General features: G+C 41.4%; 1 protein-coding gene across 1 annotated transcript in view; it reads left to right on the top strand.

The window, feature by feature from the left end:
• PLEKHG1 (pleckstrin homology and RhoGEF domain containing G1) overlaps positions 1-24,215 on the top strand; it is an 89,673-nt gene that overhangs the window by 31,368 nt on the left and 34,090 nt on the right. The window contains exon 2 of the mRNA XM_053939387.1: positions 10,740-11,278. Within this exon, the coding sequence (XP_053795362.1) occupies positions 10,740-11,278 (539 nt within the window). The remainder of the gene's footprint in view (positions 1-10,739; positions 11,279-24,215) is intronic.

Genomic DNA, 24,215 nt, shown 5'->3' with positions numbered 1-24,215 from the left:
TATTGTAGATGCTGCAGAAGGGCCTAAAAGCAACTGTGAAAGCATTATGAAGACTTCTTCATTCCAAACGTGGATCCATTGGAGTGGCTTTCATAGACATGCCTGAATAGCTGACAAGGAAGGGAACTTTCATTTCCATGTAGCACTGTATTTTATCTTTATTGCAACAGGCAAGGACACTGAGAGGAAAGGTGCGGGGATGCCCATAATTTAAAAATGTAGATGTTCTCCCCATGCTCCAAGGGGTAATTTGGAAAGACCAAATCAAGGTAAATGGCAGTCCTGATGGGATGGGGTCATCAGCAGAAAATAAAAAAATGAAGAACTGGAGTGGCTGCATTTTTAAGGATCTGATGTTTGTGGCAGCAACAAGACACCTTTGATTATTCTGCTGTGACCTGTTATTTTGCTGCCATTTGGCAGTCTTAATCTTCTTGACCATATTTATGTAAAATTCCACACTTAGCTGTAGAAGCAGTACAGTGAGAAGGTATTGTGTATGTTAAACTCCTTTGAACCTGAACATCTGCTTGGTTTCTTTTTATTTATTTTCATTTAAAGGTTTGTGAGATATCAAAATACTGATTATTGTATTTTGTAAAAATCAGCTGCAGTCATTTATTAAATCCAGAATTCTTTAACTGTCATTGCATATGTTCCTGTTGAACTGGGATTTTGAAAGAGCTGTTAGCTTACTGTTGTAATGCCACCTTAAAAATAAGACCTAATGTTCCCTTTCAGGAGGGTGAGCACAAGAAAACAACTGACTTGAAATGCCACAGCCAGTCTGTGGTGCAGCCACACCACCACTATGTCTTAGTTCCAACCTGTGTACAATTTAAGGATTCTTTTCCCCAAGACATAAACATGAACACTGCTTTCTGCAACTTATATTTTTATTCAAAAGAGAAGAAGAAAGTTTTCATTTTATTGTAAATGTGAACATCTGTTAGGAGGAGCCTACTGTTACTATTTCTGTTCTGTTTCAAAATTCTGGTTGGTTCCTGAGGTGCAGAGGTTCCAGTAAGTGGCTTTAGTTCAAAACCAAATGGGAGAGACTGTTTAGCTGTATTTAAAGAAAAACATCAATTATTTAAAGCTTCTGCAACTCGCTTCTATTTGGCATCTAACACTGTCTGCTATATCAGAGAGCTGGCTTTTATAAAATGTGTTTTGCTTCATGCAGGATTTTCACTGGAAAGATTTGTAAGTCAACAGAGAATTTGGAGGCAGAAGCAAACAAAAAACTAGTTTAAAAGTTTAAAAGAACTAATCTATTTGTGCTAGATACTGTAGTTACAAGTTATATTGAAAGTGAAAGAGGCTGTAAAAGGATGTCTTCTTTAGGGTCATACAACTTTTTCATTGAACTAGCAACAATGATTCATAGATGCTATGTTTCCTTCTTCTGAAACTGTGTCTCATTCCCTAAAGTTTATTTTACCTGTTTTAAAGTGAGAGACAGTTAACAATTTTTAGTCTTAAAAACCTCCCAATGTTCTTGGTAAAGCAACAAATGTTATGTGCTATATTGGCTGCTAGCCAGGACCCTCAATGTGCTCGTGCTGCAGTGGGCTTTGAAAAGCTGTGAACTTCAGTAGCAACTTTAGGTTGCTTAGATGATGTTGAAAACAGTAGTTTGTTACATGTTGGCCTGGCAGGACATTTGCTCAGAGCAGTAGATTCGTCTGGGAAGAAGTAAAAACCAAATGTGGTGTCCAAGCACTGTTACAGTGATACAGTGTGGCATGGAAAGTCACTGGTAAGGTGCCAGCAGCAAGGCCTGATCCTGTGTGGTGCTGGGTGGAAGGAAAGCTACATGTGGATTTTCATTCTGGCACAACAGTTTGAGTGTAAAAATACTAAAACGTTCAAGTAGCATCATGTTGAACACATTTCTCACACTTGTTCAGTAAATGCCAGTATAAGCAAAGAAAAGGATGTAAAAGCTTTCATTGCTTGTCATCTAGGGTATTACCCCTCCTTGTCGTCTAGGGTGTTATTCCTCTGTGTGCATTCACATCCACAAATCTTCACTGAATTTTCATTTCCTCTGATATAGAAAAGAATTTAACTGTGCCTTTTTAAAAATCTTTTTAAAGAGGAGAGAAGCCAGCCTTCAAAATTGACAAGGAGATGCAAAACAATTCTTCTAAAAGGCTTTTAAATGGAGGATTGGATCCATATGCTCTGTTTGTGTTGCAGTATATCAGCAGCATGTGATGGCTTGTTCCTTTTGTTAGGTGTCTCTGCAGCACTGTGTACAGATTAAATAGCTACTGCATTGCAGAGAGTTATTAATACATTACATTGCACTTCCAGGGAAGATGTCAGCGTGTCCTTTAGCCTGAAGGTACCTTGTGGTTGAGTTGGGGTGAGTTTTTAAAATTTTGCTGAGATAACTTACTTTTTCAGTAAATTCTTAGCCAGCTGGGAACTATTCTTAACCTCTGTAAACTTCACTTATTGTTCAAGTTTAGAAAAATCAAAGCCTTGTTCCAAAATAAAAGCAGGTCACCCTGCTCAAATCTTAATCCTGATACACTAAAAATGTGGTCTTATGCCACTGTACATACAATAGAAGGAAGCAGGAGATGGGGCAGAGAAAGGTATGCAACTCCTAAAATATAATGCAGATAAACAAAGTGCATGAAATACCAGCAAATGAGAAGTGGGGCCAACCCATTATTTTTCTGACACATCTGTGTACTGCATTTGTGATGCACATCAGTAAAACAGGAGGCTTTCTGGTTTCCAGTCTTCTGCCCTGACACCTCTCAGAGCTGTGCATGTTTAAAGTGATGGAGGTTGAGGGGTTGTTCTTGGGGAAATTCTTATGTGTGGGGGAAACTTTTGCTGACTTACACATCGGGATGGAAGGGAGAGCTAAGGTCAGGTGTGGGTGTGCAGAGATAAAAGACCAAGACAGAGCAAAGTAAAGATGTCAGCTCTGTTTCCCTCTTCTCTCCACCCACAGGAGAGCTCCCTGTGCCAGTTCAGACCAGTGGCTGAAGCTCACACTGCAGTGCTGCAGCCCCTCTTTTTACCCAGCCCCCTGAAACAGATGTGGGACGCTTTTTGTCATTGAGACTTCAGACTTCAGGAGCTTTGTCACCACTAAATGATGAAACTGCTGATACTACTTGTATATCTTAGGACTTCACAGAATTGACCAAGTAGTCTGGTTAATGCTCCACAGGTCTGTCCAGGAATTAGTTCAAACCTGACTTGGCGGTGATAAAAGCTTTGTAGGCAAGGTGGGCACAAGGTGTGAGGAAGCAGAAGTTCAGAGGAGTAAATCATTAGCTCCTGACAGAAATATGTGTGCATGTGGAACATAGCAAATGTATGGTATATTTGCCATATTCAAGTGATTTGAGTAGATGAGTGCTGCACTGTAGATGTACTGAAAATTTTGGCACCAGTGTTGGCCATTCTGTGCCTTTGAGTGTGTCCAAGACTTACTGATATGTGGTAGCTCACTCTAAAGTGTTTTGCATATATCTTGCAAAAAGATCTTTTAATGTAAATATGTAAGTATTAAAAAAGTTCTCAGAAGCTGTGGGAGAATCCAGAGAATACAGGACAGAGCCTATCTCAGTGATCTGTGATGTCAGCATGGCAGGCTGTAAACACCTGATATTTTAGCCTGGGTAAAAGGGACTTTCACCCCAAGAGCCCTGATGTTCAGATCAAGTGTTTCACAGCTTTGCCAATGGTCTCAAGGCTGTCTTTGCTTCCTTTTCTACCTCCGGTTTCCTGCTGTAAGGCGTTGTTCAAGGACTGTGCTCTTTAGGAATACTCAGAATGAAGCTGAGGCCGTGTCATGTGCAAGAACACAGGTAGTGGATTTCAAACATAGTTTTAAAGATAGAATGCCTCTTTCTGGGCTACGTTTCAGCATGCAGCTGTGAGAGCACACCTGGAAAGTGGTGCCAGCAGCTGGGAACTCTTCTGACTTTTGCCTCCCAGCTCCAAGATGGAAATGCCACCACACCCTCTGCAGGGAAAGGAGATGTCAGCTTTCTCATGGGTTAGCAGGTTAGCACGAGCCTATATCCTTTTTTCTAGTTTTCTATTTTTCATCTTTTCTTTTCTCCTGCTTCTCCTCTCACTGTCTCCTCTCCTTTCTTTTTTCTTTTTTTTTTCCTTTTTTTTTTTCTTTTTCCTTTTACTTGTCTTTGTTGTGATTTAGCACAGAACACTTGATGGTATGGTTTTCACATTTTCTTCTGAAATTAATTTCTCTTGCCCTGAAAAAAACCCCAAACCTCTGAAGCTTTGCAAGCATTCTGCAAAAGCCTGTTCCTGTTTATGTTAGGGCAGAATAAGATCCAGAATGTTTCAATTTCCTAGGATCATCCTATTATATTGCAAGTTCATGGAAGTTTCTAATGTAAACACAGAAATTTCACAGTACCAGCAAGTGATTTATTTGCTTTACATGCTTATCAATATTGTCTACAAATCAAGGAAACAAATGCTGTGGAAGTGGGGGCTCTATTTGATGTTTGCTCAGTGTTGTGCCTGGAAAAATGGAAGTTAGTGGGTGTTGCTCAGTGAAGCGTGCATTTTAAAGTTACCCACAGTGATGCCCATTGTCCTGTCCCTGAATTGCATGATGTCATATGTCATTTAAAGCTTGTAGTGATGCCGAAGGCTGTCGGTGCTCTGGGAAAAAGGCGATGAGAAAGTTGTGAATCAGGTTTCTGTAAAGCCTTTGTGTTTAGGGTTTTGATAGATAAAAGCTGACTCATGCAATATTTCTGGCGAAGGAGCTGTACAGACTAGTAAGAGCTTCTCGTTTTACCTGAGTGCCCAATGAGCTAATTCGGGAACAGCTGAAGTCAGAGCCCGCGCCTCTCCTCTGCCGCACAGGTAGCTCGTGGGCTCTTCAGGGAGGACTGAAAAAGAGAGAGGACTTGTTCAGCCCAGGCTCGAGGAGCCAGAGACATTCCTCAGTGGTGAGATACTGTCGCAGAGGATTTTCCCTTGCAATAATGTTCTGGGGTATTAGCGTGCTTGGTTGTGACAGAGGCTATTCTGCTTTAAATACTGCAGGCAGTGGGGGTGAGGGGACAGTAATTGGACTGAGAGAAGCACATTTCCCTTGTTGTGAGATTTCTAATCAATGGGATTTCTGTTCCTCAAAGTTCAGTTAAAATACTTGGCAGAGAATCGTTTGTGACAGTCCAGGCTAGACATCTAATCCTGCAAATATTGTAGCTCTCTAGTGTGCTATTTTTCACAGAGGGTGTTAGTTTTAGAACTGATATGTATTCATATATGAAATGTAGTGATTAAAAATCTGCTGTCCTTCACTTGGACAGGATTCAGAGCAGGCGATATAGGGAGTGTATTTAAGATCATTTGGGATTGGAAGTGGATGGATTTTAATCTTTCTCAGTCAGGAAGCTGTAGAACGTTTTTGTTTCTGAATTCCAGTGTTGCATTTCGAATTTGATACTGAATGTAGAAATTATTCTAAACTAGTTTGCTTAATTGTATCCACAGTATGAATGCTTTATTTGAAATATGAAGATATCATAGGAAAAAAAAGCCAGGAAAGATATTTCTTGTAGTCTCATCGCTTTTTGGTAGCTAAACTCCAGAGGATGTGAAGACTGTAATTTCTGGTAATGTTGACTTTGCAGATAACACCTGAGGTGCTCTTTTTCTTGCCAGGAGAAAGGCAATAACAATGCTAATCATGAATATAAATTAACTTCAGAGTTTTTACTTGTGCAGTATGTTGTAAAATTTCATGTGCAGTAAACAACTTGGAGGAATAAACACCTCTATTTAGATAGGACTTGGGGATCTTTAAGTCAGTTTTATATTTAAAGTCAAAGCACTTTATCTCTCATTGTATACTAATGTTCTAGCATAGCCAAAGTGCAGAGATAATGGAAAACCATTTATCATTACCACAAATATAATTTCAGGAAGGAGGTTTTCGTTAAAGAAAAGCAAGTGATAGAAGAAGGTTATGCATTTTTGGTGAGAACTTGTTTATGACTGCGCAATGAAAACCCGAGACATGCCGAGATGGTTGTTTTGCATGTGCCTTCAGCCTTGTAACTAATATTAGAGTTGCCTGTTGGGATGAAACAGTAGTATTCCTTGCCCTTGCATGTCTGTGGAGCAGGGACGTGTCATTGTTCTTGCTGGGGAGTGCTCTGGGGTCGTGCCATGCCAGTGTGTGTGTGTGTGTGACACAGGAGCAGGGAGCTTTGCAGGGGCTGGGAAGGGGGAGAGAGAAACTGAATTAATGCGAAGGCACAAACAAGAAATGACCTTGTTTGGGGAGCATGTTTCCTTGTGAGTAGGGACAAGTAGTAATTATGCTCCTTTCAGTGCTGAACTAACAAGTAATTACTGTTATTCCTTAATTAAAGTATGCAAATTGAAGATTTCTTTTTTTTTGTTTTCTCCCCAGACTGAGTTAAATACTGTTATTCACAACTGACAAAAGTTCTCAATATTATTTTGATTCATCCTTGAAAAGGTTCAGTAACCAAAAGAAAGCCTAACAAAAAAAGCAGTGAACCAGGCCAGACATGGGTCAGGGTATAGAAGACTTGCTCAGAGTGTGTGCCTCTGCAGGCTCTGGGGGTACCTACAATTTCACACAGTGTTTGCAGACTGAGTTTTGATGAATGCACCTACCCACTGGTGCTGCTGCTGAAACTGGGAGGATAGGGTGGAGTGGGCTTGTAAATCAGTCCTACAGGGTATGGGACAAATTACTTGCTTTTTATAGTAAGTTTCTATGAAAGACAGAAACTTACAAGAGGTTACAGGGTTTGCAAAGTCACTGGGTCAGTTATGATTCATAGAGAGCAATCCTGGGGGAGGCTGTTTACTCTCTCTTCACTCTCATTAGTTCATTTTTGAATTTCTCACCAGGCATTTGCTACAGACCTTAGGTAGTTGGTGGGAGCGTGAAGTTACTTTGTGGTACAACTGCAGAGTAAAAGTACTCCTTGGAGCTCTGAAAAGCCAAATACAGACCCTGACAAGAGAAAAGAGGATGGGCATGTAGCTATGGTAGTGACCTCCATTCAATTGCTTTCTGTCCTGATGCCCTTGTGACTGCAGAAATCATCTAAAAACTCTTCCTAATTTTAACAGCGAGGGTAGTTGTAGAGGTTATTTTCCTGCCTAAGTGTTCTAAGATGATCAGGTCCAACTGTTAGCCCAGTGGTCATGCCAAGTCCACCACTAAACCATGTCACCAAGTGCCACATCTACATATCCTTTAAATACCTCCAGGGATGGTGACTCCACCATTTCCCTATTTAGCCTGTTCCAGTGCTTGACAGACCATTTGGTAAAGAAGTATTTCCTAATATCCACTCTAAACCTCCCCTGGTGCTACTTGAGGCTGTTTCCTCTTGTCCTATCATTTGTTATTTGGGAGAAAAGGCTAACCCCCACCTAGCTACAACCTCCTTTTAGGTAGGTAGTTACAGAGAGCAATAAGGTCTCCCCTGGAACCTCCTTTTGTCTGAACTGAACACCCTCAGCTCCTTCACATGCTCCTCACAAGATTTGTACTCCAGACCCTTCCCAGCTCTGTTGCCCTTCTCTGGAGGCACTCCAGCACCTTAGCGTCTTTCTTTCAGTGAGGGGCCCAAAACTGAACACAGGATCTGAGGAGTGGCCTCACCAATGTCAAGTACAATGCTCAGATGGGTTTCTGAAGACAAACTTGTGAAGCCTTGCAAGATTTCCAGATCCTGTGTTATTGGGAAAGGCTATAGGTTTTTCACAGCTACCTATACCTGAGGCAGGAACTGAGAGCTGGGCAGAACCAGGGTGTACCCCGAAGCCCTGATTTCCATGAGCAGAGTGTTTGGTTTAGGACTTGCCAGCTGAGGAAAGGAAGCTGCTTCCTGGTTCTGTGTCATGCTGAAATCCCCAGTCCTCTGCGCTCTGCCTTTCTTACAAGTGTGCCAGCTGCCTAGGTTGCCTACCTGGTGCTCTGCAGGAACACTGCTTCTGCGCCATCAGAGTGCACCTGAGAAACATATTTTACTGGTTGGAGACACAATGGACAAAATTGTAACAGAACTCTCCACAGAGAAGCCAAATGACAATTTACATCTGCCTGGGAAAGGAGTAAAAATGAAGTAAAAAATAAGTTTTCAGATTAATAGTCAGGATGAGGTTCTGAGGACACAACAGACCAAGTAGCAAATACCTAGTTTGGTGTAGTTTATGTAGAAGTATCCAAGAATAGCAATTTATATAAAAAATAGAGGAACTTGAGTCAACCATGTTGCATGCAATTAATTAGCCATGCCTTGCAGTTGCCTGGGGTTTGCCAAGGTCACTGGGGATACAGGTATTAAAGAGAAAGCCCATTTCAACTATTCCAAATAATCCTCAGCTTTTTTGATAAGCAATAACACTGTCATTAAACAAGAGAATAAGTGGATTTACTTTGGTTTTCTAAAACATATTAGGTTCTCCTAATGCTTCTGGCTACAAATGTGTCCTATGTAAAACTACCTTTAACATTTTTTTTTACTCCAGTGTCATTGATGTGAACTGTATTTTGTTTCTATTTTTTTATATTAATGAAAAATTTTATGAAGCAAATACTACTATTAATGCCTTTGCATTATTACCTGAGAGGCAGACCATATGTTAATGAAACAGGAAGAAAAGAATGTGGAGTAATGGAATTTCATAAGAATCCTTTGCTTCCCTCCTAAATGTAGCTAATCAGGTATTTCTTTGTCATGTAATTTTAGAAAATACCTTGGAGTAAGTTAGCGGAAGTGCTGCCCCTGTTATCATGTTTATCCTGTGCATTTTTCAAGGGGGCATTTTTCATTCAGCAATGTTGTGCTTTCTAACTTGAATGTGAAAAATGATCCAAAGCTGATAACAAAAATACATTCTTCCTTATCAAAAATGTATACTTTCTTATCACCAGTAATAGCAAGGCACATATCACTTTCTATACCCACATAGAAACAAGAGAATTTCACTGCATTTTTCTGTTTAAATTTTCCCCCTATTTTATTGCTTTATATCTTATTTTGGAATTGGTACTTGATGTGGTTTATTCAAAAAGGGTAAGAAAATATGCTTCTGTGCTTCAAAACTAGAAGAACCTGGCACAAAGAAAGGCTATAGATTTGGAGACTCTAAGATAAAAACAGAGGTACAGACCTGCTGAATTAGATTTTTAATCTAATGGACAATTTCTAACCCTTGTAATGAGCAAATTACTCTTGGTGTTAATTCTGTGCATCACCTTGAGGGCAATACTTCTCCTTAATAAAAAGCTAATCCCGTCATGACTGAAATGGTGCTAGTAATTACTCACATCCAAATGAAATCTTATGCATTCAAGACAGGCCAAATAAATCAAAACATTTTTCTCTGGTATTTTATTCCTGTTTGCTTTGGATTTATTTTGAAAAATGGGAGAGTTGCTTTCAGCTTTGGATGAAATCCTCCCCCTGCTCTGACAGCTGCAGGAGCTGTGTGTCCGGGAGGTTTCTGCTTGTAATTGCATAGCAAGTCTGACTCAGTTCAAGAAGGGCCACCTTAAAGGTTGGGCGGGTTTGATTTGCAGCTTTATGGTTTCTTTACTGAAACTATTGTCAAGAGCTGTAATTACTGGTATGAATTTTTGAAAAGTTGTCACTGAACTAAAATAAGGACTAAGCTACCGTGCTGTGGGTAGCTTCAGTATTGCTTTTCTTCCTAAATTGTCACAAGTTTGCCTTTTATCACAGGACAGGCATTATGAAATTCCATGAGTTTGTGGCAAGATTTTTTTGGGGAGGACACTTCTTAGGGAAACAAAGCTTTGAAGTATTGAATTTACCTGCAGCTACTTTTGCAGATTCTTATGCTTCATCACACACAACTTGGCCAGAGACGAATCTACATTGCATCATGGACAGTGTCCCGCAGGGTAGTTTGGCAAGGAAAATAAAGCAGAATTGAAATTCCAACAGGAAGACAGACATCTTATTTTGTTGTTGCACTGATCTGAAAAACAGCTTTGGGTCAGTTCAGCAGGGGGTAATATTCTGGCTTGAACACAACAGTTTTAGAATTACTTATTTTCCCAGTAGAAAGTGGAATTATTTGGCAGTACTCTTTCCAATCGGGACTCTTTCTTCAGAAACTACATTATTTTCCTTGGGAAATTGTTCTGCTTTTAGTATTTTTGTACAAGCCACAGAGCTGGTAATTGATAACTGCTTTGAGTTTTTTAAGGACTGTTGGCTTTACGGGATTCAAAATGAAAGACACTTTCTGGTATCACTGTGTGTTTCTTGGGATTTCCAAACCTCCCAATCCAGGGTCAGGGCTCAGCTGGGAGATAGCAGAGACTGCTCCCACTAAAGTTGTGAGGGTCTTTTATAACTTTAGGGAAAATGTTTTGAGTTCTGTTTTTCTCCTGTGTCGAGCCTGAGCAGTGGATGTGCTAGAAACAAGCCCAGCACACTGGCAGAAAAAGGATGTGCCAGAGACAGAAGTGTAAGCAGGAGGAATGCAGTGTTGTAGCTCTCATTGGGGGATCAACCTAAAAATCATTAGAGTTACAGTTACAGCCCCCCAAACCAAGTTGTTCTGGTTGTCTTTTGGTTCAGAGTTTTGGCTGCTTTCTATGCAAAAAGCTTTAAAAGTATCTGCCATCAAGTTTTGCGTTACATGGAGCAGAGACAATAAACCCACTTCTTCTGTTTGTTTATTTGTTTGTTTAGATGACTTCCACTTACCTCTTGATGTTGTACCAGCTGTGACAGAGGCCCTTGACTCCAAGAAGAAGGAGGAAGATTTGCACAAGGAGAACAGATCTTTCCACTACTGTGAGAAAAACACCATGGACCTGTCAGACAGTGACCGTCCTGTCAGCTTTAGTTCCACTTCCTCCTCTGCATCCTCCAGGGACAGCCACTGCTCCTTTGGAAGCAGAATGACCTTGGTTTCAAACAGCCACTTGGGTTTGTTTAACCAGGATAAAGAAACAGGTGCCATCAAGCTAGAACTGGTCCCAGCCAGGCGATTTTCCAGCAGCAAGACGCGCAAAAACTCTTCTGTGGAGCAAGAGGATCCTGAGGGAAGCCTTGAGAAAAGGCCAAACATGCCAAGGAAAGCAGAACCAAAAGGAGCAAGCAAAAACGGTGCGATGTCCCTGGCCACAGAGCCCACCAGTCCAAAACTCCTCTATGTAGACAGAGTCGTCCAAGAGATTCTGGAGACAGAGAGGATGTACGTGCAGGATCTAAACAGCATTGTCAAGGTAGGGGGCTTGGTTAAGACAGTGTTAACTGCTCCATAATGCCATTTTTTACATTGTTTGATTTCGCAGTGGTACAGATGGACCTGACAATGGAACTGGCATTTGCTGGTCTTTATCGATTAGTGTAACATCATTGTTCAAGTGTATTTCTAGTTTTCATTTGATTTGATAAATCTAAGATGTTACTGTGTGTTCATGAAGAAATAACAGAAACATCCTACAGCTGACAGCAGTAGTGAACAAAGAGTGATAAATGCTTTGCAGTAAAAAAAATTATAATATTTTTATATTTACAAAAAAAGAACTACTCTGTGTCCTAGAATGTATAGCAAGAAGTAAGACAGATTTAACTGCCTCTTCATATGCTTTATCTGAAGAGTCTTACTGATTTTTCCTGGCCCTCCCGGAGTCCTAGCCCTGCAAGTTCTTTCCTGCCTTTTCCCCTGTCCTTTTCATACAGCTCACAGCTGAAGTCTGTTCTCTCTCTGTCCTTGGCCTTTGGTATTGACTATGGCATATGTATCTGCTGGAAAATACTGTTGTTTGGCTGTAATATGAAGGAATTATGTTTTCTTTAATATTTATTCTGAATGGATATAGCATTTATTAGCAGCAATAGACTTTTTGTCCAATCCCTAGCCTAACAGTACCTTTCATTTCCTCTTTCTAGTACAGGGTAAAATATGGATGAGCCCTTCTGGTAGATTGTTCTTTTCACTCTGTACGTGTGTCTGTGCCATCAGCATCATTCTGCTTTGCATTTTTGAAGATGACAATTGATTCCCTTGGCTATTGTTTGTAGTCTACATGTTTAACACACAAGAAGTGCTGTGTGCTGTTTGTAGAACATAGAGCTCCAGGTATATATAGAGCTCTCAGGTGTATGTAGTCACCTGATATAGGAAATATCAGCCAGCTGGAGACACTCTCCCCACCTTCATCTCTAACCTGCATGGTCCCACAATAGCAGAGGAAAAATGTGAAGGCTTTGATAACTCAAATGCATGTTGTGATTAAAACACCAGCACCCCACCCTGCAAAGTTCTGAGAAAGGTTGCTGTTTCGGCAAGATTTCATTGGTTTCCATAGCTGGTGCTGTTTCACTACATTCAACTGTTGCCCCAGTTTCATTTTGGACTGTTTAAGGTTGTCAGATGTTGCAGAACCAAGTCAGCTTCTGTGCATAGTAACCACTCACTAGGCATGACTTCCATGGTTTTGGATGGAAGGAGGATGCATCCTCCTATGCTGTAAACTGTACAACTTGAGAAACTGAAAACTAAAATAAATATCTTGTTACAGATTTTCCAATTACAAGCAGGAATACCAATAAATGCTTTCTGGAGAATACTTCCAGCATCACTACAGTAGATGTAGAGTAAATAAGACAAATGCTTTTTTAGTTATGGAAGAACTGAAGTAATTGTGAACCTGTGAAATACCCAAGCCTATTTCCTGCAGCAACTGATAATGAATCTAGAAAGCTTTGTGTGATACTAGACAGCACATCGAGTGGTTGGCAGTGGAGCTTTTCTTAGGTAGGTGATGGGGATGCAAGGACTTCAAAGGAACTGCCTCCCAGGTAGTGAAGACAGTGGGGAACCAGCTGCCTCAGCCTGTGCAGAATGGTTCTCTTGGTTTCAGGGAAGGGAGGGGTGACTTGGAGCAAACTTCTTCAGAAGGGCACATTTTGAAAGTTTCTCAGGATTCCTTTCTCCACAAGTTACCTTAGCAATGCTGCAATAATTCACCCAAGCAAGGGTGGGGGTTGTGAGAAGACTGGGAAGACTCCACAGAGATCTGTAGGAGTGCTGTAGCCTTATAGAGCTTGATTATCTGGGCCTCTGTGATTTGAGGCCACGTAGTTTGGCAGGCAGGTGCCAGGTGCTGAGCCAAACTAAGATGAAGGAAAGCAGCTTGATTTGTCTTATTTTCCAGATAGACATGGGTCAGATTTGGCAGCTGGTTGGGAAATGGGATGAGAGTGGGAAAAGGGGAGCTGGAGAGAGGTCAAAGGGCAACTGCTGCCCAAGAAGTGTGTGGGAAGTGAAGAGACACATGAACGTGGGAGCTGGTGCAGTAAAGCATAAGCAAGTGAACCAGTGGTAAGTGGAGAGAGAGAAAATAGTTAGTGGGAAAACAATGTGAGGAAATGAGGGAAAACCCAGAAAGTGGAAAGTTGAAGTACAAGATTGGATGGAACTGGAGCTCACTAGTGAGTTTTCAGCTGACAGTCAATACATAACCACTGCTGGGGTCATCTAGTCCAACCTCCCTGCTCAAGCATGGTCATCCTAGAGCACTTGGCACAAGATTGTGTACAGATGGTCCTTGAATACCTCCAGTGAGGGAGAGTCCACAGCCTCTCTGGACAATCTGTTCCAGTGCTCAGTTACCCTTCCTCATATTCAGGTAGAGCTTCCTGTGCATCAGTTTCTGCCTGTTGCCTCTCACCCTAGTGCTTGGCACCCCAGAGAAGAGCCTGGAAGCATCCTCTTCACACCCTCCCGTCAGGTGATTCACTGACAAGATTTCCCTCTTCTCAAGGTGGAACAAGCACAACTCTCTGAACCTTTCATTGTAAGAGAGATGCCCCAGTGGACTAAATCATATTCATTGCCCTCCACTGGACTCACTCTAGGAGCTCCATGTCTCTGGTGCTGAGTAGCCCAGGACTGGATGCAGCACTCCAGATGTGGCCTCACCAGGGCTGAGCAAAGGGGCAGGATCACGTCCCTTGACCAGCTGGCAATGCTTTTCCTGAGGGACCCTAGGATACCATTGGCCTTCTTGGCCACAAGGGCCCACTGCTGGCTCATGGACAGCTTGTTGTCCACCAGGACCCCCAGAAGCTTATGTACACAGTCTAAAAGTAGTAAGGAGGGCTGGATTTTTTTGTTTCAGGATGGGTTTTTTTGGCAGAGGGAGGGAGAAAGAGGAGGGGGGGAAACCCACATACAAAGACCTAAAACCTGAAGAGGTGTCAGATTGAGGGCAGCATAAGAACAAAAAGGGAAAAATCAATAGGTGCTGTTTTAATCACCCTCTACCCCCATCTGAGAACTATCAGTAGAGATATAGTCTAATGCTTTTTATCCTCTAGTAGAGGGGATTTGCCGATGCTACATTCTCTGTAGGCAGTAGAAACATACTTGAAAAGAATGTGTTCTCACTGTTGTTCCCAGGACTTTGAAACAGGTTTCAGGACTGGAACTGAGAGGGTGTCAAAACTCACATCCATGAATCTACATTCTCTACATTTCTGGTATAAAAATGCTAAGCAAATTTGCCTAATTTTTTTCCCTTCCTTCAGTTGGGGGTGCTATTTTTTGGGCTTTAGATTTTTAGGGTGTGGGAACTTTTTTTTTATTAGTTTCAGTGGTGGAGGGGGTGTCAGTTTTGTTTATTTCACTTGATCATTTCTTTTTATATACCCATGCTCTTTCCCATTAGCCAGATCAGTAATGAATACATAAACCAGGATGGAACCCAGTATTAGCCCCTAGGGTATGCCACTAGCCACTGGCCTCCAACTAGATTTTGTGCCTGTGATCACCCCCCTCAGGTCCTGTTGGTTCAGCCAGTTCTCCGTCAAACTTACTGTCTGCTTATCGAACTCCTACTCCTTCAGCTTGTACATGAGGATCTTAAGGCATGTAAGAGCCTTCCTGAAGTTGAGGTAGACAATATCCACTGCTTTCCATTCATCTACCAAGCCAGTCATTTCATGGTTAAAAGGTTATCAGACTGGTCAACTTTCCCTTGGTGAATACCTGATGACTGTGCTTTATTACCTTCTTGTCTTTACTGTGCCAGGAACTGGTTTCCAGGGCTAGCTGAGCACAAATGACCTATTAACATGGATGATTGTGAAATTCATATGGGATCCTGGTACTAGTCATAATATCAAAAGTCAGTTCATTAAGAGTTAGCCTAGCACAGTATTTTGGGCAGTGTCCTTTCCAACCTGTGTTGTCCTTAGAATATGGAGTTGTCATGCCTGAAGTAAAATACTATGGAGGAATGGGGCAAAATAGAATTTTATCCTTTTTATGCTTGTATTGACCTAATGCTGTTAGGGCATTGGTAAGTAAATAAATAAAGTAAAAAGTCATAATTTCTGTTGCCTTTTGAGTATCTGGGTGATCTTAACAGTGCCAAGTTGGTAGACAGAAGTAGAAATTGACTTCATGGGAGGTGGTTAATGTGATATTTTAATGAACCTGGAAAGCTGCTGAGGTTTTCCAGTTTTCTTTCCAACTGCTGACAAGAAGTATTTGGCAGGTTTAGGATGAGGTACAGGTGCTATTGGCACCTTTGCTCCAGGATAAGCATTAAAAAACAACTGCTTTCCTAGCCAGTACAGCCATTTTGCCTGTGACCTGGAAGGACAGTTGAGTTAGGATTGTTTTGAGGCACGCTGTTGTGATTCTTGCACAGGCAAGCATTGCAACAGGGATAGAGTGAACTTTTCCACCATTTGCTATGTTTTATCAGATGATCTGTTAAGGATAATTACAATTTTGAATGAGTGCAGCTTGAAGCTTGTTTTGGGCAAGTTTGTGATGAGAAATTGGATACCTCTGCTTCCTGCTTGTGTCATGCTGACAGGTGTACTGGCCAGGGCAGAACTCACTGACCTTTTCCTCTTCAGGACCTAGCCTGACTTTTTCAAGTAGTAATGTAGTTAGAATAGACCTGAATTTAAATTAGAGTCACTTACTGAAGTGATTTTTTTTCTCCCCTGAGTAAAATGATATTCCTGAAGTTATAAAAAAATCTGTGTTTTGCCCTTGCAGTTCATAGGAGTCAGAAGCTCCCATTCATAATTTTTATAAATGCTTGTAACTGTAGAAAGACATTAACATTTCTGTTTTACCTTTGCAAAATGAAAGAATAATGCAAATGCACTGTTACAATACTTGCATCTGCACCCCTATCAGTATAAAAATATAAGTAAAGGGGCATTGGTATCTATAGAACAACTAGAGAGGACTGAAGTGTGCATTGTCAGTGTGTTTCACATTTATTTGATGCAAACAGAGGTTGAACTTCAGAAATCTTGAACTCCATTTGAAATCTGGGAGACTTCATTTATGTGAATTAATTCCTCTACACTTTAATTCCAAATGTGACTTTTTTTAAAACTGTCTCCACTGAACTAGTTGAAGTCTTTGTCCTTTCTCCTCTCCAGATCTTTGTCCCTTTGTCCCTCCTTTTATACCTAAGTCTCCTCATTTGAAAAAGCCCCATTCCCCACTGCACAATCTCCTGCTTATGATCTTGCTACCTCTCTGTCCTAAGTCTTCTCTCAGTAAATCCCATCTGCATCCCATCAGTATGTTGTCTCATTTCCTTATGTGATCTTTTGCTTTTTAGTATTAATCTTTCTCATGTTCTTCATTTCTTCTGATTACAGAGCTCTCTCCATAGTTCTCTCAGCAGGCCTGACAACATTTTCATCACCATTCCTAATTTTTCTGCCCTCTTAAGTGCACAGAAGTTACGAGGGATGTCCACCGGGCTTTCCTTGGTTCCCATTTTGTCCTTCCCATCTTTCTGTAGTATTCCTTTATGTCTCCTCTGCCCTGAAATTGCACAGCATGGTTTTCTATACTGTTTATGGTTTGCAGAGAGTCACTGAGACATGGGAACAATCTTTTCCATGCTCTTGCCTCAGAGGATTGGATCTGAGCCAGATGTCGCTGGCAGCACCTGAGAATGGCAGTTGTGGGTTAAGGCCTTGTGAAGCCTGAGCTGAACCTTGCAAAGGACCATTGCTAGAAGTTCCTACTGAGGATACGTGAATTTGGAGGGTTCCTCTTCACCCCACCCCAGCATGGTCAAAAATAGAGGAATTTACATTAAAGCAGCAAAAGCATTACTCTGAGAAACAAAGTCTCCATTATGCTTGAATCTGCTGCTGTCTCTCCCTGAGACAGGAGGGTATGGTTCATGTCCCTGCTAGTCAGCCTGGGGGTGCTTGTCTTCTCAGGGGAAAGGTCACCAAAATTTTTCAACATGAGCAAAAAAGGGCATTCTTTCTCAAAAAGCCTCAGGGGAATGGCTTTGCTGAAATCTCCTAGAACAACTCATCAGGGAGGCAGGTTTCTGGCATGGAGAGCTTCATCTGAGGTGAACACGTCTGTGGGGGCAAGCCGTGCAAGGGGAAATGTTGGATGTTTAAGGTAGATACGTGTTGGGGCACCAGTGATGAAGGGAAGCCCTTCTGAGAGGAAGTCAATGTCGGAATGTTATTGTTCCCTGTTTCCTGTCTCCCGGTGCTGCAGCTAGAGAACTCCTTCTGTGTTTTAAGCAGTTAGTTAAAAAGACCACTCTGAAGACTGCAGTGTGCACATTGTCACTTGTGATGTGTTAGTAAAAGCATAGTTGCTTGTGCTCTGGGTTTGCTGGGTAGTGTTGCTGTGAATGTTAATTCTTTGTAGATTCAAAATCTGGGAATTCCAGTATAGCTAAACCATCCCATAATGCCTGTTCCCACATTATAGCTAATTTTGACACATGAGCTCTTTTTCTATGCCTGCTAACCTGCATACCTGAGAAAGATACCTTTGGACTGCTGACATAAGTTGCATGTGAAAATTTGGATAAACAATTTATGTGAAAAACAAATACTATGTTTTGTATAAATGTAGTATGATTATGCAACAGTGATAAGTTTAACTGTGATTAGTATTTGTTAAATTTTTGAGCTGAACTTTCTCACTGCTTTTCTTTCATCCATGAAGAAAGAGCAGTGTCAAATTCTGATTGACCTCTTTAATGGAAAGTTTGGCTTAAAGCAATGGAAGTTTTTTCCAGTAATACTGTGATATGACAGCTGAAACTGAAGCATCTCAATACATGTCCAAGAGGCCTTCTTGAGGTTTGTGAAGTTTAAACAGCAATATAAATCAGAGCAGAAAAATATTCCACTTAATTATTTGTAATGAATTTGTAAGTAGGTTTATTAGAGAACAGTAGTGTTGCATTTTGTTTACAGAGTTGCTGTTTATGAATCAGGACCAGTGCAGACTGCTGAGAAGGGAGGTAGTTAGGAACACCACAGGGTAAGTTACCAAACAGGTGTAAATAGCTATTCTGGCTACCCTTAAATAAATACCTAGAGTAAATCAGACTTCTTTCTTCTGATGCACTTCAGGGTTAGTTCCATTTTCCCTACAGACTTCTTCCTTCCTGTATGTGAGCCATATTAAACATCCTTAAGCAACCTAAAGTAGTGGAAATATACACAAACTGGGTTTTCTGTTTGTGTCTTAAATAGTTTTAGATGTGGTTGTTTCTGGAACCCCGAGATCTTGAACAAAAGTGTTTTGCCAGCTACATATGCTGTAAACTCCTCATCATATGTGCCCTTTAATGATGCCTAACAAAAGCAGAAGCAAAACCCAAACCTCGTTTTGCTTCTGGGCAGGATGAGAAAGGTTCTGGGTTTTGGGAAAAGAGGTTTTATAGCTGTACAATATGAATATCGTGTTGTGGACAACCAGAAGTAACCTAATAAAGAACTTGTGTGGTGTAAGCATCTGCTTATGCTGTGGCATGAAGAGGGAGCTGTTTGTAAACTAGCTTCACGGGAAATATGCAAAGCCAGAGTTAAATATACTGATGCATGGTTTTTCTTATCCGCATCACCACTACTTCAGTCTTATTTCTGCTGGCAGCATTCATAAATTTCTTTCATTCAGCATGTTCCCAAGTACTTGAAAGACACTGAATAAAATGTCATTGCTGCCTTCTTTTTCCTTCACCTGTACTTTGCATCCAGTTCTTATCTTACAGCTACATTGTAGAAACTCGCTGGGAAAGAGGCTGTCTTTGTCAGGTGATTGCAGAGCTTCACTGGTTGACTGGGACTGCAAACGTTAAGACAGCACAAATGTATATCCATAGCTTTGGGTTTGTTTTAAGGTCAGCTCTGTGTTTGCACAGCACAGAAGGGTGAGTTACACTGCAGTAATAAATGAGCTGTCTATAAATGTACAGTGAGCCTTTCTTAAACTGTGGGTGGGAGAGAAGCAGCAGGGAGGGCTGCTGCTCTTCCAGGGAGCCACAGAATTGCCAAAAAGCCTGGCTGCTGTTACTCTTGTCCTCCCTTTTCTGGCAGCAGGGCGTAAATCATTCGACCGTGCTGTCTGCAACCTCCTACCCACTTGCTGAATGTGAATGAATATAGATTAAAGGATGAAAGTTAATCTTCTGTTCCAGAAAGCTTTATTCTTTTGGGAGCAGGGGGGCAAGGGGTAGATGTAATTTAAATATGGAGTGTGCCATTTAGGAGTGCTGGTGGTGGCCAGGGGGCTCCAGGATTGAAATGCCCTTCCTGTGACTTCACTGAGGCTGGAGCGGGAGGTTGTATCCCTGCCTAGGGGGATGCATGGAGCCCTTCTGGGATTCAGGAAGTAACAAAAGAGAGGTCTCTTCACCTCTGCCCTCCGTCTTGTTGTTGCTTACTGGCTGTGGATAAGGAGCTCCACAGAACAGAGCAGCAGCAGCTTTACAAAAGTTTATAGAGTAGGTAGGAAAACTGTGAAGAAGAGATCTGAGAGCTGAGAGGCAGGGAGAGGAAGTATAACTTATGCTGCAAAATTTTCAGTAAACATTACAATGGTTTAGTGAGGTTATATATTTTTTGCAGAATGATTGGGATTTTCTGTAACGAAATTTCATCATGTGGAGGTGATATCTTAAAGGCAAAAACATTTCTGCATTTCCAGCCAGGCCATAGTTTCTGGAAATTTCTTTGTATACATATATATACCCATTTTCATTTTGCTCCATGAAAATACTTGACTGCTTTTAAAGTTGTTATATCACTGTTATTAAATATTACTTGTCAGTGAACAATGTTCTAGTAATCCATGACCTTTAAGCCTGAATGCTTAACAAACCACACAGTAGTCTCCCTCTTTTTCGCTCTTACCACTCCAGCAAATTAAGGTGGAGGTAGCTGCTATTTTTCCTGGTTTCATGAGCAGACCATTTTGCAAATAAGACACTTTAGCAGAGTTTTTCCTTGCAAACCACTCACTATAAAGTTCCATTTCATTGCTCTTCATATATTCATAAGAAAAGCCATCCAGAAGTCTCTGGTAATCATGTGGTTACTAAGGTTAAGATAAATGCGTGTTTAGGATGTGTGCAGATTTTCTCCATTTTGCTGGGTTTGCATTTTCATTCTTTGGAAATCAGACTCTTTCAGTTTCCCTTCTTGTGTTTTAAAATAAACATTTCTCTTCTGGAATGTCTCATTTAACTTGTAAGCATATTGAGATCTCTTTTTAAAAATGTTATATGCATTTGCCTTACAAATTGGGGAAAGTTTATTTAACAGGGCAAGGGTCTACACCACAAGGCTCAGGTTCTTTTCCTGGGTGATTTGTATATTGGAAGGCCTAATATGCCTTAATAATTCTCAATGTTTTGTTTGACTATGGTTCAATAAGCTTATAATCAGATCAACAAAAGTATGTTGGAAGAAATAATTTATAGATGAAGTTTAATTTTTTTTTAATTTATACTTGCTAAGCACTTCCAGCTGGTGCTTTTTTGAGCAAGATTGAGGTTATTGAATGATGATCATGATTGACACCAATGATGTAGATCTAGAAATCTTTACAGCACTTTGCCTAGCAACCTCAAACTAATTGACATCCTAATTACTATTAATTATTTTCACTTGGCTGTTTTCATTACTGTAGCTTATTTCTTCTGTGTTTCCTTTTAACTTTAGAAAGGCATTAGATGAGGGCATCACATTACTCCTTAATGACATGTCAGTAAACTACTGATAGCATTTGTGATCCCGTGATCTCCACCTGTGCTCTGAACTTGCTTCTTACCACACCTCTGAGCAGCAATTCTGAGTGCCAGCTTCTGGAAAAAAATCTTGTAGCTGTGATGTGGCAGTGGGTGCTGGCTGATAACTGAAGATAAATGTGGGACATGGTTTTAATCAGTGGGTATCGACTTCAATAAGTTAGTGTGCTGAAGTGTCTAAGTGATGTTTCATATGAGTTTCTGTTCCCAGTGATTTACCCATAATCATGTTTACAGATGTTGGACCATTTACAGGACTTGTCTGTGTACAATCCATCAATCACAGTTTCAATCTGAGTGCTTTAATGCATCTCTGTCAAATTACAGTTTGATTTAATTGACAGCCTGCCTTCCAAGGTGTCTTTTTAAGATGGCAGATTTTAGCATGGAATTCCTGCAGTTGAACAAAGGAATATTACTGAACTCTGACTGTGTTTCGTTAGAGCAAAAATTCACTATGACAAAGAAGGCAAAAATCCATGAGACCAGTCCATCCAGACAGGCTGACAGTTCAATGCTGGATCAGCTGGTGTCAGGTTTTGACCCTCCCAGAGAGCTTTGTTGTATTTGTTTGTATTTCATGCTGAAATGTCTCATGGGACATAAGAAGAAAGCATACACTGGGCAAAAAGAAAGGACATAAGACCCTCAGCTGGTGGAGTAGGACATGTGCATCCTCCCACCCCAGTCCTAGAAGGGAACTGTGGGACAAAGCTGGAAATTGATACAGGCATCCTCTGACACTGGAGCAGGGGCAAGAGTTTGTGCAGAGCTTGCTTTAAAGGTTCAGGCTCTAAAGCAGGGAGGGGGAACCCACAGCTGCAGGAAGTTGTTCTGCTGTCTCCCAGCCATGCACACTGGTGAGGCAGTTGTCCTTGCCCAGGGCCCCTATGAATGGATTCAGTGCAACAGAGTGTTGAGGGACCTCTCACTGACAGAGTTTTCCAGGGCAAATTCTTTAGTTCATTTCATGAGATTAGCTGTGCTCTGACAGCTTGAAGTCCTGTGACAAGATCTCCTGACTGTTAAATTGTTGACATTGATGTGCCCTAGAAATTTCCAACTTTGTATACGACTGTGCCTGTGCTCATGTGCACAACTGTTCAAAGGCAGCCTAAATCAAAGAAAGAGTGTTTTCAAGGTGGAAGGCATAGTGTTAGGACTCAGGAATCCCTCACTGCTAATTTTAGCTGACACATAACTCACCCTATGGCTTTCCATCTATGTGGATGAAGCCAAGGGGACCTACTAGGGGTCACTACTTCCAGGCCTTAGTAGCTGCAAATGGGACAGTTTTAACATCTATAATATAGGTGAGGAAGTCGATTATCAAAAATCTGTCCCTCTGGAATAGCTACATAGAAATAAATACTTTTTTTTTTAAATCCACTTCTCTAGGTAAAATTTAAGTTAATACTGTTAACTTATTTACAAAGCCCTAGCTGTGTGAAGTGTAGGGAGATCTCTGTCGTGATCACCTTACTCTGCAATGTTAAACAGTGGAAATAAAACTTACATGTGCTTTCTCTATTTTTAGTCTTTCCTCATACTATGTTCTCACGAGTGCTCCCACCATCAATCTTTGCCCTTCTTACATGCAGTCAGTCAGCAGAGTATCATCTTACCGTGTCACGCTTTATTGCCGCTACCCACGGGCTGCGTGTGAGCCAGCTGCACGTGTCAATTGGCACTTCCCAGGAAGCTGGCAGGAAGCACAGGTGAGCTCGGTATGGATCCTCCACCATCCACCTGGGGAGAGGATGGTGCTGGCAAGGCGGCCTCCTGCCAGCTCAGAGACTCCACTCTTCTGCAGGGATATTGGAGAGGAAAGAAATCAATCACAAACCGCATCTAGTGTCAGATTGTGTAAAGCGGATGGGTTACCTTGGCTGCTCCCATTTGGAGAGTGGCTGACTGTCAGTGCTGGGAGGTCTTCTCCATGTCGTTTTCCCTTGATGGCTCCTTGGAGAGTTAGTGCTCTCCAAGCATGTCCTTGGACATGTAGGCGTGTCCTCCGAAGCCCACTTGCAAGGCCTGGCACGCCCATTTCCCACAAGGGCAGAGCTTTGCTGCTGCTGACAAGTGGCAGTCTAACATGCAAGGTGCTGAGGGATATAAAACAAATGGAAAAGGTGAGGAGGAAGCACATGGAGCACAGGAGCTTTCTGCTCACGCTGCTGAAGGGAGCAGAGGAGGCTGTGTCTCCAATCCTGTGTTGTTCTCACAAAGACCCTGGCTTAGGCTGTTGGTCAGTGGCAGGACTGTGCTGTGCCTTAGTGAGCATTGCCCCAGGTAGGGGCAGGTCTTTCAGACCTGTCTCTGCTTTGGTCTATGTGAGGTTTTTTCAGCTTCAGATGTCTGTATAGAAAACCCCACCAAGTACCAGTAAAAGGAGAAAGTAGAAAGACATGCTAACAGAAATTTTCTTTCCTATTTAGGTTTCTGGGTTTGCATGTAGTGAATCTGTAGGGTGCACAGTGCAAGCATTTTTAGGTTTCAATACCTTGGACTTGTATAGCCAAAGGAACCAGAGCAATATAGCAAAGTAGGCATAGTATACAAATGTTCATTGCCTTTGCAGAGCACAGCAGTACTTTAAATAAATGAAAAGAGCTGCAATGAGCTGCCATCACTAAAATTCATCATTCTTGGCCACCTGTTGTGTGGATAGTGTGCTATTCTTTGAACCACAAGGCATTCAGAGTATGCTGCTATACATGCTGGATAAATTAATAAATAAAATAAATAACAGGGAAAAAAGAATAGGAAAAAAAATCAGGCAAAAGGTGAATTGGTATATATATAGTTACCTATAAATTAGCAGAATAAACCCTGGGAGGCATTTTATAGTGTCTATTCTAATGTACATCTGTTGCCCAACTTTCTTAGTTTACAAGTGTGTGGCTAGTTCGGGCAGATTGGTTCTAGCTAGCAGGCTACAAATGTGATCAATTTTGTGGTATGTTTTCCTTCTGGCCTGCAGCCTTTTCCTCCAAGTGATCTGGAAGTAGTGCTTAGATGGCTAAGGCTGCTGAGGTGTTTCAATGGTTCCTCGTCTGCACAGCCATCTGATTTTGGCCAAACACATCGTTGTTGG

Source organism: Vidua chalybeata, chromosome 3 (genome assembly GCF_026979565.1).
Source record: "Vidua chalybeata isolate OUT-0048 chromosome 3, bVidCha1 merged haplotype, whole genome shotgun sequence".
NCBI lineage: Eukaryota > Metazoa > Chordata > Aves > Passeriformes > Viduidae > Vidua > Vidua chalybeata.
This window is presented reverse-complemented; position numbering and strand designations above follow the sequence as displayed.